The sequence below is a fragment of the Rhinatrema bivittatum genome, chromosome 7, assembly GCF_901001135.1.
Source record: "Rhinatrema bivittatum chromosome 7, aRhiBiv1.1, whole genome shotgun sequence".
Classification (NCBI taxonomy): Eukaryota; Metazoa; Chordata; class Amphibia; order Gymnophiona; family Rhinatrematidae; genus Rhinatrema; species Rhinatrema bivittatum.
The window spans coordinates 172259540-172275065 of record NC_042621.1 but is presented as its reverse complement, the minus strand read 5'-3'; the positions used below and the strand labels follow the sequence as shown (position 1 = coordinate 172275065).

The window sequence follows — 15526 nt, the reverse complement described above, 5'->3', positions numbered from 1 at the left end:
CAAGTAATATTTTAATTATTATTATTATTTCTAATAATAATGTAATTTGGCACAAAGTGATGTTGAAGATTTCTGGAAATGCTTTCAAGGGCAAGACATGTGCTGAACAGGTTCATGAAGTATATGGCTATAAGCTTACATAGTAAGTCCAGTATATGGATTACTAGAAGGCTGAATAACTTACCTGCTTTCCCCTTTCTCTGATTTGTTTTCTATGGCTATCATCAACAGTTTTAGCTTCACAAAACAAAGTCTGCAAATGAGAATAAGAAAAACAATGAAGTTAGTATGTTATTAAATATCTTGAGATGCTTTATTTGGTAGGCAAAATTTCTTTCTTTGTTGTCTAATGTTCTGAAAGAGTGTTTATAACCAGTTATGCTGATAAGCGAAGAAACACAAGGTGATCGGTGTAAAAGTAGCCTTTATTGGAATAAGCCCGACTCTGGCCGAGTTTTGCTCCCTCAGGAGCTGCCTCAGGGGCTATCTTGGTGAGTATCTTCAATTGTGAAGGATAAAATAAGCAGTCAAAAATGGCATTCAATCCAGACAGAGCAAATTGGTGTTGTAATCTTCAACATGTATTGAAACCACATGATAAGCTACATGCTCTTACAGTGTTTTTCTAAAAGCCAATTCTATATGATCATTATGCAGCTGTGATGAGAACACACTGTATGTATTCAAAGTCTTCAGCATGTATTTTTCAATTCAAATACATGCTGAAGACTTTGAATACATACAGTGTGTTCTACAATGAGAGAGAGAGAGAGAGAGAGAGAGAGAGAGAGAGAGAGAGAGAGAGAGAGAGAGAGAGAGAGAGAGAGAGAGAGAACCTAGTCATAATGCCCTGACCCTAGATAGGTATTTATATTCTCTATGGGAGGCCCACCTAGTAACTCGAGGTGAGGTTTAGGTATTAGTGTAGGGGTTAGGGGCCACTTTGACATTCAATGTGAGACGTACAAACAGAACGGTGCTCTCCTTTGAACATTTGATGACCCTCGGAATGAGGAAACTCACCCAAAGATGAGACTTGTGCAATGTTCTCTCAACCTAGCTTGATGGACGCTCTACCTGGGTAACATAAAGCTAGGTTGAGAGAACATTGCACAAATCTCATCTTTGGGTGAGTTTCCTCACTCCGAGAGCACTGTTCTGTCCGTACATCTCACATTGAATGTCAAAGTGGCCCCTAATCCCCTACACTAATACCTAAACCTCACCTCGAGTTACTAGGTGGGCCTCCCATAGAGATATAAATCTAGGGTGATGGCATTATGGCTTCTCTCTCACTCTCTCTCTCTCTCTCTCTCTCTCTCTCTCTCTCTTTCTTTCTCTTTCTCTTTCTCTCTCTCCCTCTCCTTCTCTCTCTCTCAGCTAGGTGGATGCTCTTCACAAAACAGTGAGCCCCTAACTCCTCCTGTTTTTCAGATTTGCATCACACCATACAATATGGTGCTATCACATGTGTTAAAAAGGCATTTTTGCAAGCGATAAGCCCTTAACACATGTGCAAACGCATTTTGATAAATGAGGGGGTTAGCTAGATACGTTTATTTGGCTAACTTGCTCAGGAAGATAGTGGCTGAATATCGACCTCAAATCTGAGCTGCAAAAAGGATAGATAGCATCTGTGGGCCCAATATTGAAATGCTACTTATTTACTTGGTTAAGTGGCTGCCGCTGAATATCCGGCTATGTTCAGCGGGTACTTCTTAGCCAGATAAGTTAGTTATCTTGCTAAGTAGATAACTAGATAGTCAATGGGTGGATCAGGGTGGTGGTTCTTATCCGGTTATCTTGACCAGATAAGTGCCTATATTCAGCCTTATCAGGTTGTGTTAACCGAATACGTTAGACAGGTCTAAAGTTATCCAGACATAACTTATCCGGATAACTAGAGCTTATCCAGTTATATTCGGCAGCATAGCCGTGCTGCTGAATATCCTTTCTATGTTATCCAGATAAGTAATATCCAGATGACTTACATAAGTAAATGTCTGAATATTTGGCCCTTTATTTATAAGAGTGCAAATAGTATAGTCCGATTTCATTATAATAAAAGAATGGAGGAGCAACCTGGACACACAGTATAGGACATGAAAATGAGAAGAAAGAGGATAAACTGGAAGATTTCTAAATGTTTTTCTTTTATAAGTGGTCTAGCAATAATGCATCAGTTGATTACAAATGACAGCCTAGGGCTACACAGGCATGATGGTATATTTGTCCAATACTGGCTCAAACATTTTGTTAACTAAATTGAAAGACATATTAGAGGCAGGCATATTCCTAATTAATTAGGTTATAAAAAGTGAGTAAGATCTAGGACAAGCAAGGATTTGCTATCCTAGCTCATGAGGGGTGAAAAGTAGAAATGCCAGGTTCAAAATAATGCAAGCATAGATATGACTAAGCAAGCAGATGTAGAAATGTCCTATTCATTTTGGACAGATGTGGCGATGAATGTTAGCGCTCCCAAAATGGGAGTATGTAAAGTCTTAACAGTGTGCATCCAAACAAAGACCTGTGAGTAAGACCTTTTTGAACAATTTGGGGGACCCCCATCCAGAGTCTTCACACTGGGGGGAAGAGGTACTAGTGTGAGTTGTGCAGTGTAGGAGAACCTCTTTTATCTGCCAGTATTTTTGGAAGGGAATTTTGTTCTGCCCAGTGTAGGATCCACTGTCCAGTCTGCAAAGTCTTGCTTTTCCATGCCCTGGAGGGTGAGTTCTTCCCTGACCCAGGTGCTGACAGACACTTGCACAGGTAAGGAAAGTTGTAGTACTGTGTAAACCATCTGTTATGACAAGAACTGGTGTGTATAATACCACAAAATTGTTTGTGAAGAAACCGCTGCAGTAGCGTTTTGTTTGGACACCAAACCTGAGAGACCAGTGTATTTTATTGGCACTAATGTCCCTCCCACCTGAAATAAGAGAGACCTCCACAGGAGGAAAAAAAGAGATGAATCCCTAAACCTTGGGCCTTGGAGGAGGATTCTTCCCTCACCTATCTTGTCAGAAAGAACCTGATTTTTTGGGGGGGAGGGGGAGAAGAAATACTACTATCCTTGTAGGATAGAGAAAGTGAGAGAGTGGAGTTAGTCCTGGGACCCTGTGTACTCCTGCCTTCCAGGTCTACCACCAGAACAGGGAATGCATAAGGAAGATCAATAAGGAGCAAGAGAAAAAAACAGTTTAAATTGAAAATGACAAGTATGAAATGTAAAAGTGTACTGCATTTTGGTCACAAGTTTGAAATGTGGGTTCTCAGAGAAAGCCCTGCATCTACAGTCACTCCAAGACTTTTTTTTTATAAACTATTTAAGTTTAATCATAACAAAGCATCCACTTTGTAACAGAAACATAGATGTGAAAAAAAATACATAGACAATAAAATATAAGGAAACAGAAACATCTACTTTAGACCCCAAACAAGAAACATGGGGGAGGAGAGAGAAATATTGGAGAAAATATATAGGAAATATATATCCGCAATGATGCAGCAATTAGGTAATGACATAGCTTAGTAAATCCGGGCCCATTATGAAATAGATGACAAATTAGAAATTCCAGTGGGAATCATCAACTTCTTAGAATCAAAAAAGGCTTTTAGCTGTTATGGTGCATAAAAAAACAAAACATTTGTATCTCACAATACATTTGCAAGGGTACTGTAGGAAAAGGGATGTACCCACTCGTAGCATTTGTTGGCGCAAATCCAAGAATCCCTGTCTCATTTCCTGGGTCATCTTAGAAAGATATGGAAATATTCTAACTTTTTGTCCCATAAACAGAGCATTAGAATTCTTGAAATAACTTTTCATAACTGAACTCAGATTGTACTCAGTAAAAAAAGAAAATTATTAAGGTAGCTCTCTCTGAAGTTTCATAATCAGGTTTGAGAAAGGCAGTCAAATTAGCTTCTAGAGCTTGGTTTAAATTGGAAGAACAAGATGGCAAAAAATATATTTTATCCATGATAGGAGTAGAATCAGAGGAAAATGCCAATATGTGCAAAACATAACATTTGAATGTAGACCATAGATTTTCACCCACCACCCGTGGAAAATTTAACAGGCACAAATTCATATGGCACAATTTATTTTCAATATATTCATATCTTCTATTCAAGGCATTGCAATCTTGAATAATAGAAGATTGCATTCTTTTAAGAGACTTGATTTCCCCTTCCACTTCCTTAATTTTCCTGGACAACTCATGATATTGAGACATACAGTTCTTGGAGATCGTTTCAACTTGATGAGAAACAGCAGTTACCTGAGAATCACAAGAAGTGAAAAAGCTTTCCCAAGATGAACCATAAGATCCCACAAAGAGTCTAAAGTGATGACTGCTGGTTTCTCTGGAGAGTCAAAGATCCCACTGGACTGAAGGTCCGTAGAAGAGAGACAAGCTTCCTCCTCAGACACGATAGAAGTCGTGCCTTGTCCAAATGCTCCAGAAAAGCTTCCAGCTGACAACAGAAGCAATGGCACTGGGGCTGGAACCGCCGCTGCTGCCTCCTTTCTGGCGATGAGCTGAACCTCACTGGAGCCCACCGCCAATGCCTCAGCAGTGGAGCCTCTTACCGCTGGAGACAGTTGGTCATCTAAAGGCTGAACGTTGTAACATCCACAGCTGAGGTAAGCTCTCCAATGCCAACCTCAGCAATGGAAACTAAAATCCCTTGCATTGCAGGGTGCAAACATTGTTGAAGGGTAAGTTGCCCCAAGGAAAGAGTGGGCTCTGAGGGAAAGAGCCTAGTTCTTCCTTTGCATTTAGAAGGCATAATGGACAAAAAGAGGCAAAACTGTAGAAGCAACGACGACGGGGCAAGAAGCTTGCAGTAAGGCCAGCATCTTAGCTCCTCCGGTCACTCCAAGACTTTTGACATAGTTAATATGAGGAAACCAGAGGTAGAAGAGAAGAGAGAAAAGAAGCAAAGAAGTATATGTGTGAGGATGACTTTGTACATTGCCCTCATCTCAAGACCCTGGTGCTATGCCTGTTTTCTTATCTTTATTTTATTTTATTCTAATTGCTTTTTAAACTGTTTTTTTTCTCTTTACTGACATCTCCTATTGCTGTTTCTTTTGTTGACTACCCACTGATAACTATCTCAGGTAATTTTCTACCCCAAAAAACACAAAGAGCTGCTCATCCCCTCCTGAGTGCTACTCCAACGTTGTGCTGAAGATCCAGTTCTGCACAATCCGTAGGCTCAGAGGCCAAATTACTGCAAGAATATGTCATTTATCTGCATTTCATTACAAACTAGAAATGATTGCAAACTAGAAATGACCTGATGTGGTTTCAGTTATTGAATTTCTAGTGGTCTGACCTTACCGGATTGTGTTTTTCAACAGAAGGGGTTTTAGAGGGGCTTCTTTTCAAAATTAAAGCTATAGATAATTTCATTGTCAATTATTTTCAAAATTATTATTTTTTTTGCTTACTTTTTTAAAACATGGTCTGTCATTACTTCTTATTCAATGCTTCCACTCTCTTCACAAAACTTAAATCTTTTAAACAGCTTGAAAATATTTCTGTGTCAAACAAAAATCTTAATCATATGTGAGACTGAACAGCAATTTTTATAACACCACCACCACATGCAAGAAAGATATCTTTAGGGAGAACAGCACATAGTGTTCTGTATATGTGAATGTTTTTCCCTTTTAGGAGTGTCTGTTTTTTGTCAGTGCTCACAGAAAAAAATAAAATTTTACACAGCCCTCAGGCTGGCCCAGAGACTGATACTTAGAACTTCTAGTAGGGAAAGACAGAGTTGCTCTTGCTCCTTGGTCTGGGAATACTGCACAGACAAAGTTCTTAGCCTCCAAGGGTGTAGAAGAGGGTGCAGAAAGGTCATTCTAAATGATGATAAAGGTGGCCAGAATTACGATGTCATAGTTTAAAGCAGCGATAGAGGAAGAAACCTAGGTCAGAGTGACAATCTAATCCTAGGAAGTTCAGAACCAAAGAAAAATTTGACTACCCAGATGCTTTGGCTACCAAGGAACCTTTTTACATGCCAAATAACTGGGGGAAGAAGCACAGGTAATGAGATGACCTCTCACACCAAAATAAAGAAAACAAGAGTCTCTTGCCTGTTACTTGAAAATTTCACAGGACAACAAAGGAAGGCACAAGGAGATAAACAGGGCAATTATCAAACTGCCCAGACTGATGCAAGGTGCATAGGCCCTTTGTACTCATAAGCTTTATACTAGGAATCACAGTTAAAATATGCATATACATTTGCTTTGATTACTGCCCCTGAAAAAAGTACCTGCAGAGAGCTGTGCCTGTTTTATCTGGAAAGAATGTGAATAGATTTGAAAATTACATCTACGTGCATTATTGCCCTTCCTGATGTAACCTTGCCCCTGGGAAGACCTCCAAACTATGTGGGTAAAATTACATGAGTCGTTCTACAGCATGTACAATTTTACGCACGTCGAAGGTAGGCAATTTTCAAACAGACCATTTTTCACAGGATAGGATAAATTGCTATTTTATTCATGGAAGTTGCTTTGAAAATTGCCCTCAAAATCACTTGCCTAAGGTCATAAAGAGTGTCAGCGGGAGAGGAATGGGCTTTGCACTCAGGTTTTCTTGATTCCCAGCCCATTGCTCAGGATGTTAATAGCAACAATTTATTTTAACAGTTCACCTACTTTGTAATAACTGTCCTGAAAATCTCTTCATGTTAGCATTACTTGATTATAGCCATGTTATCTGCAAATTAAGTTTCCTCTACGGAGCCAGTTTAAAACTCATGTTTGTGTCCTACATTTCAGATTGTGACTGAAGAGCTAGTTCTGTCTATAACAGGATCATTTATGTACTAATGCAGTAATCTACACCACCATTCTCTCATTACTGCACTGTTTTAATGAACCTCAACTGAATGATGCTATTATGAATGTGATGGTACTGTATATATGAGTTACAGCTTTCCTTTCATTTTAAGCAGAAAGCACAGACAACAATGTCTCCAATCAAATGCTGGAAGGAAACACAATGTTTTGAGATATTCTTAACTCTCATTAAATGCCTTTCTGTATTCATTTGTTTCTTCCTAAGAGAGTGGGTTCCTTCTCAGAGCTCCAGTTGTGTCTGGGAGGGGGGAGGCAGGTAGGGCAGTTCCCTCAGAGCTCTGGTCAGCCAGTTGCCCAGCAGAAATGTATCACTCTGACCCCAGCCAGACTCTAGGTCTCCTCTCCCCTCCCTAACCTCAGTACTTTCCCCAGCCAGACCCCAGGCTACCCCCAGGCTACCCCCATCTACCTCCAAGCTTCCTCCCTTACCCTTCAACAACCCTGCCTTTTCTTCCACAGTGTGGTGGCTGGCTCCCCCTTCTGCCACATGACTGTCTCTCTCTTCCTGCCAGCTCAACATAGGCTTCAAATGATGCACTAACATGTGTGACATCAAGCCATGATTGATGGAGTCAGGTGTGGGGCGTTTGTGGGCTGGAGATAATGTAGGTCATCGAACAGGTAGGCGGGCCACAAAAAAAGATGGTGACAGGCTGGTGGTGGCCTGTGGTTTGCCCACTCCTGACCTAAGCAGTATTATGGTGCTGAACATAAAATAAAACCTAAAGAAAGGGAAAGCAGTCTCTATCATTGCAAGGATTTTACTGACTCAAGTTAAATATTGTTGCTTCTGTTACACAATGACAATAGAAAGTTAGGGTTTTTGAAATGTGAGATGACATCTTATGATTCTTCAGAAATCCACCTAACAAGGACATACAGCTCATTGACATGCTTTATAGTCTCAAAATCTGCCTTCAAATTCTTGATAGTAGCTGTTTGTCTGATGATTACACTTTAGTAGCCTTCAGTGAAATGATAAAGTTAAAACAGCTCCAACTGATTGTGTCAGAAGGAATAAATTGCTTGAGAACTGTATGATGAATATGCCCACAATCTGAATATTCACATTGTAGGAGACTTCACGTAATCCATCCAAGTAGAAAGTTTTGGACTATTTGGTAATGTGTGATCATAATCACAAGATTTCTGATTTAGGGACTCTATATACTGTAGTATACTAAATGTTTGTTTTGTGAACTCTGAGGCAGAGATAATATATATTCCTGAAAATACCGAACTTGGGCTTTCTGATTGACAATAAATTAGATTGTGTTGGGGCCAGTTTGAAGACCTATTAGCAGCTCTGTGGGGGAAACTTGTTTCATTTGTATGCCTGACTCCTGCTTTACAGGCCAGCTGGGGCTGGAGGCACTTGCACAGCCCCTGGCAGTAAGGGAGTCTCAGTCATCACATGACAGTGATAAAGGCAGGCGAGCTTAAGAGTGCACAGTTGTGGAGGAAAGTATGTGCCTCTCAGTTGAAGGACTGTCACTACAAAGGAAAGGCTTTGAAAATCTGCCGACATATATACCAATGGTTCAACAATACTTTTAAGAAATTGCAGCTGCATTGCAGCAGGTATGCACCTGAAATAATGCAAAGTGATATCAAAATGCAATCACTTGGGCGACCCCAGTGGCTCAAGTGGTATTTTTGTGTATTGCGATGCAAAACGTTCCTTGTTTGATTCCCAAATCTGGTCTTCTCACTGGGTCAGCTCAGGCTGAGGATGCTGCAAAGTCAGCTTTCACAGCCCCCAGAGGGTTAGGAGTCATGGTCATTGCTTAAGGGGGATACCTGATAGCAGGTTTCATGGCCCAAGTCTGCAGGGTTCCAAAAGGAGCTCTGTTGCATGGCCACTGGCCAAAGACTGTTACTATAAAGACCAGGCTAGGTATATTGCGGGGGGGGGGGGGGGGGGTGTTATACAAAATAGGGAAAAAATAATCCACATGTACTAGTGAATGAAGGTTCATGACATCAGATCCCAGCCCTAATTCCAATTGAGTTGGACGTACAAAAGAGCAGGAAGAAACTGCTAGGTCAAAAAAAAAATGTAAAAAACGAAATCACTGTGTGAACTTGCCCTGTTCCAGTCTAACCCCACTACCTCTTCCCCAGAGGTAAAAGCGCACGTATAGTGAAACAGTGTGTCTACTTTTACCCACACTCACTGAGACGCAGGTGGGGGTGAGGGAAATTTTTCAAAAGACATTTGTATGTGGGTAAATGTGTTTAACTGCATACAAAATACTTTTGAAAATTGTCCTCTTGTGGTTTTGGTGTGCCAGGAGGTGACTTTTCAGTTCAGCTATTTAATACTACAGGAGTTTTTAATTTTGTGTCACCTGCACTGGCTTGTAGCTACTTACATTCAAGCAACAAAGCTTTTTTTACATTGCAACATATGGGAGTTAACAATTCAATGAGATGTGCCACTTGACGTTGCATTACATGGCACCGTGAATTGCAATAACCAGAAGTCCCGCTTTCCGTAGGGAACAATGACTTCCAGCTGTGTTAAGTGGCAGTACACCATGGCAAAGTTGTCCCAAGACAACTCTACAGTTCTCACATGTCGCTGCTGTAATTTGCTAATCTATCTCCACTAAACCCAGTACAGATTTAAAGGCCATAACAGAAACCTGCCATACTCCCTTTCTCTGTATTCTCCAGCACTACTGTAAAAATATAACCAACATTATTTTGACCCCAGTAATTCCTATTTTGTGCCTAGGGGAAAATGCTTAGTAAATCAGACTGTGTACACTGTGTATTGTTTCAGGAACAAAGTGACAGAAACCATCTCTTCTCTAAGCTTTAGGGTTTCTTATATAACATTAATAACAATACAGTATCATAATATAGGTATGGATGGTAGAAAGCCATAAAATGCCTGCCACTACTACTATTACTTACCATTTCTATGGTGCTACTAGAAGTATTTATTTTATTTTATTTATTTAAAAGATTTATAGCCCATGCGTGTCTACTGTTTGAGGTGGGAATAATATATTGTACAATTACATGACAGTTCCTGCTCCACAGAGCAGACAAATAGAACAAATAAAAAAACTTAGGGAGTTTCATTTATAATGCAAAAATGGTTGAAACTAGCAAGAATATGATCAGGAGAACCAGGGGCTAGAATTTAAAAGAAACATTAAACAAGTGGGGTTTTAGGCTGGATTTTAATAAAGCAGAGAGAGGGGAGCAAGATGCATTGACTCAGGGAGTCTATTCCCGTGGATCGGCTTTTTTTTTTTTTTTTTAGTAAAAAATCGTTTTTCGGCTTACTGCGCGCTAACTTCCGTTAGCGTGCACTAACAAAACCTAACAAAAGTAGCAAAAATTAACGTCTTTTTGTTAGTGCGCGCTAACGGGAGTTAGCACACACTAAGCCTAAAATGATTTTTCACGAAAATTAGGGGAAAATGTGATCATTTTTCAATTTTACTGATATATGACGAATTAAGAAATATTGTACAATATTTTAATTCGTCATAAAAACGATGCACATCCCTAATACAGGGCAACAAGTTGTAAAGCACACAGTCTAGAGGCAGCAACAGAGGAGAAAAGAATAGATAAGAGTGACTTCCTTGATGAGCAGAGCTCACAAGGAGAGATTTAGGCAGAGATAAGGGACAGGAGGTAATGAGAAGCTGCAGAATAAATGCTTTTATAGGTAAGTAAGAGAAGACTGAACTGTATGCAGGAATGGATAGCGAGCCAATGAAGTGTCTTAAGAAGAGAGATTATATGGGTGTAGAGATATTGGCAGAAGATAAGTCATGCAGCTGAGTTTTGAATAAATTGTAGTCAAAAGAGATGGTTCAGTGGGAGATCTGTTAGGAGCAGTTTGCAGTAGTCTACGCAGGAAGTGAAAAGAGCATGAAAAAGAGTTTAGTAGTATGTTCAGAAAGGAAGAGATTGATTTTGACAATGTTATATATACATATAAAAAAAGAAATGACAGGTTTTAGTGGTCTTTTGAATGTGCATAGAGAAGGAGAGAGGAGTCAAAGATGATCCCAAGGTTACGGGCATAGAGGACAGAGTTGACAGTGTTATCCATGAAGATAGAGAAACAAGGCAGGAGGGAGTTGGGTTTCAAGGGAAAGGTAATACATTCTTCTTTGGCCATTTTAGTTTAAGATGGAAGTGGGACATCCAGGCAGCAATGTCAGACAAGTAGACTGAGATTTGAGACTGGATTCCTGGTAAAATTTCTGAAGTAAAGAATTAGCTCTGGAAATCATCAGTACAAAGATGAAAGCCAAATGCAGAAGATCAGAGCACTAACAAAAAAGCATAAAGAGAGACAAGGTCCCAAGATAGAGCACTATGACACACCATTTGATAGTGAGATAGTTGTGGAGAGGGATCCACTAGGGGTGTACATTCATAGGGCCTTATTCGTTGTATTCATGGGGAAGCAAAACGTATTATGATTCCCCACGAATACAACGAATCTTCGCCGAATTATTCGGCTGCCTAGATAAACAAACCCTTCACCCTCCTGACCCCCCCCCCCCCCCAAGACTTACCAAAACTCCCTGGTGGTCCAGCAGGGAGTCTGGGAGCCATCCCCTGCACTCACACGCTCGGCTGCCGGTTTCAAAATGGCACCGATAGCCTTTTGCCTACTATGTCACAGGGGCTACTGGTGCCATTGGTCAGCCCCTGTCACATGGCCATCTGCACCATCTTGTGCTCCTACCATGTGACAGGGGCTGACCAATGGCACCGGTAGCCCCTGTGACATAGTAAGGGCAAAGGCTATCGGTGCCATTTTGATTACTGGCAGCCGACGGCCCGAGTGCAGGAGATCACTCCGGGACCCCCGCTGGACCACCAGGGACTTTTGGCAAGTCTTGGGGGAGCTTTCCTTCTGCCTTCCCCAAACCTTCTCCTCCCTTCCCCAATCTAACCTGCCCCCAAGCCCTAACTAACCCCCCCCCCCCCCCCGACGTTTATTGAAGAAGTTACGCCTACCTCTGGGCAGGCGTAACTTGCACGTGCCGGCTCTCCATCCCCCGGCCCAGTGGCTGTTCCGCAGACCTTGGTCCTGCCCCTGGAACGACCCTGGGTGGGTGCCCCACTCATCTCCCTGCCCCCGGAACGCCCATTTTTTCAAGCCCCAGGACTTATGCACGTCCCAGGGCTTGCGCGCACCACTGAGCCTATGCAAGATAGGCTCGTCGCACGCAGGGGGAGGCAGGTTTGGTTTTCGGGGGTTGCACACGTATCTTACGCACGCAACCCTTTGAAAATCTACCCCAGTGGGAACAATTGCAGAGGAGAATGATAATTGAGGATGAGACAGATGGAAAGGATGATGGCAAAGGAGATGGCAAAGAAAAAAAAGCTGAGGAGATGGGTGAAAATGGGATAAGAGGAACAGGCAGTGAGTTTGGAGGAGGAGAGAAATTATTCCATTTTCAACTCTGTGATTTCAGAAAAGGAAGAAAGGGTGATGGAAAAAATGGAAGGGGACAGGAATGAAGAGTGGAGGGCAAGGGAAGATGACTCATGTAGAACTCAAGATTAATCTTGCAAACCTTGTCATCAAAGTAGTCAGCCATAGTCTATGTAGAAAGTGAAGGGGAAGGGTAAGGCTGAAGATGGAAGCAGTTTGAGGAGGGAGTTGAGGAATTATTCTGATGGACATAGTAGTCTTGTTTGACAAGTGCAATAGCAGACTAGGAGGATGTCGGTATGAATTTGAAATATATGAAGTCAACCTGGGCAAGAGATGTTATCCATAAATGCTCTGCAGAGCAGACAGAGGAATGTAGGGAACAAATTCTGCAAGTAAACTAAAGCTAGAGTTTGATATTCCTTACAGGACAGAGAAGGGGGACAGCAAAAGTGTCCAAAGAAGATGAGAGTCTGGTGTTAAAAGAAGAAACTTCCTTATCAACAGATTCTGAACATGTAGAAGAAGAGAGGCAAGATGAAATGGTTTTGAAGAAGATGCAAGGGCCAACAGCATGGAGATTCCTAAATGTGTTGGCAGTGACTGGACAAGCAAGTAGAAAAGAGTTGATAAGTAGGGATGTGAATCGTTTTTTAACGATTAAAATTATCGTCCGATAATTGTAATATCGTCGTAAATCGTTATAGAACACGATACAATAGAAATTCTAACGATTTATCGTTAAAAATCGTTAAATCGTGTTAGTGCGCACTAACTCCGAGTTAGTGCGCACTAACTCGAGTTAGTGCGCACTAACTGAAAATGATACAAATTGACACTTTCCAGGTCAGTAAAGGTCAGTTAGGAATGAATATGTGTTCCTATTGGCTGGCTGCCCTCTTATTTATTGATGTTATCCAGGTTCCCACTGAGGTGATGGTTGGGGGGATGGGAAATGGAAATGGAAACTCAGGAACACTAACAGAAAATGATACAAATTATTGACACTATCCAGGTCAGTAAAGGTCAGTTAGGAATGAATATGTATTCCTATTGGCTGGCTGCCCTCTTATCTATTGATGTTACCAAGGTTCCAACTGAAGTGATGGTTGGGGGGATGGGAAATGAAAACTGTTGGTAGTTGACAAAAAAAGTAATGTGATCAGTCAATATGACTAGAACCTGTGCCCTATTCCTGATACCAGGGGTGTTGTGATCTTCCTGCACTCAGTGTCCTATCCCTAATACCAGTCTGAGACAGCTCCCTCCCTGCATTACTAGTGAGAGGCTGGCTTCACAGACAGGGGGGAGCTGCCTGACCCTCACTCCTGACTTCCCCCATGTCCCAGCTAGTGAATGGTGTGTGGGTGAGGGGGGGGGGGGGGAGGATGGTGAAGTCTGAGGCAGCTCCCTCCCTGCATTACTAGTGAGAGGCTGGCTTCACAGACAGGGGGGAGCTGCCTGACCCTCACTCCTGACTTTCCCCATGTCCCAGCTAGTGAATGGTGTGTGGGTGAGGGGGGGGGAGAGGATGGTGAAGTCTGAGACAGCTCCCTCCCTGCATTACTAGTGAGAGGCTGGCTTCACAGACAGGGGGGCGCTGCCTGACCCTCACTCCTGACTTCCCCCATGTCCAGGCTAGTGAATGGTGTGTGGGTGAGGGGGGGGGAGAGGATGGTGAAGTCTGAGACAGCTCCCTCCCTGCATTACTAGTGAGAGGCTGGCTTCACAGACAGTGGGGAGCTGCCTGACCCTCACTCCTGACTTCCCCCATGTCCCAGCTAGTGAATGGTGTGTGGGTGAGGGGGGGGGGAGGATGGTGAAGTCTGAGACAGCTCCCTCCCTGCATTACTAGTGAGAGGCTGGCTTCAAAGACAGGGGGGAGCTGCCTGACCCTCACTCCTGACTTCCCCCATGTCCCAGCTAGTGAATGGTGTGTGGGTGAGGGGGGGGGGGGAGGATGGTGAAGTCTGAGACAGCTCCCTCCCTGCATTACTAGTGAGAGGCTGGCTTCACAGACAGGGGGGAGCTGCCTGACACTCACTCCTGACTTTCCCCATGTCCCAGCTAGTGAATGGTGTGTGGGTGAGGGGGGGGGGGGGGGGGGGGGGTGGAGAGGATGGTGAAGTCTGAGACAGCTCCCTCCCTGCATGACTAGTGAGAGGCTGGCTTCACAGACAGGGGGGCGCTGCCTGACCCTCACTCCTGACTTCCCCCATGTCCAGGCTAGTGAATGGTGTGTGGGTGAGGGGGGGGGGGGAGGATGGTGAAGTCTGAGACAGCTCCCTCCCTGCATTACTAGTGAGAGGCTGGCTTCACAGACAGGGGGGAGCTGCCTGACCCTCACTCCTGACTTCCCCCATGTCCCAGCTAGTGAATGGTGTGTGGGTGAGGCGGGGGGGGAGGATGGTGAAGTCTGAGACAGCTCCCTCCCTGCATTACTAGTGAGAGGCTGGCTTCACAGACAGGGGGGAGCTGCCTGACCCTCACTCCTGACTTCCCCCATGTCCCAGCTAGTGAATGGTGTGTGGGTGAGGGGGGGGGGGAGGATGGTGAAGTCTGAGACAGCTCCCTCCCTGCATTACTAGTGAGAGGCTGGCTTCACAGACAGGGGGGAGCTGCCTGACCCTCACTCCTGACTTTCCCCATGTCCCAGCTAGTGAATGGTGTGTGGGTGAGGGGGGGGGGGAGAGGATGGTGAAGTCTGAGACAGCTCCCTCCCTGCATTACTAGTGAGAGGCTGGCTTCACAGACAGGGGGGAGCTGCCTGACCCTCACTCCTGACTTCCCCCATGTCCCAGCTAGTGAATGGTGTGTGGGTGAGGGGGGGGGGGGGAGGAAGGTGAAGTCTGAGACAGCTCCCTCCCTGCATTACTAGTGAGAGGCTGGCTTCACAGACAGGGGGGAGCTGCCTGACCCTCACTCCTCCGGGGTATTGTGATCTTCCTGCACACAGTGCCCTACCCCTGGCACCAGGGGTGTTGTGATCTTCCTGCACACAGTGCCCTATCCCTATTAATACCAGGAGTGTTGTGATCTTCCTGCACACAGTGCCCTATCCCTATTACCAGGGGTGTTGTGATCTTCCTGCACACAGTGCCCTATTCCTGATACGGGGGGTGTTGGGATCTTCTTGCACACATCCCGGTATCAGGGATAGGGCACTGCATGCAGGAAGATCACAACACTCCTGGTATCAGGAATAGGGC

At 43.6% G+C, this 15526-nt stretch overlaps 1 protein-coding gene across 2 annotated transcripts in view; it reads right to left on the bottom strand.

Moving 5' to 3' along the window:
* KCNMA1 (potassium calcium-activated channel subfamily M alpha 1) overlaps nt 1–15526 on the bottom strand; it is a 1936781-nt gene that overhangs the window by 544647 nt on the left and 1376608 nt on the right. For both annotated transcript variants that reach the window (XM_029609517.1, XM_029609516.1), the window contains exon 16: nt 185–253. In XM_029609517.1, coding sequence (XP_029465377.1) covers nt 185–253 — 69 coding nt within the window. The remainder of the gene's footprint in view (nt 1–184; nt 254–15526) is intronic.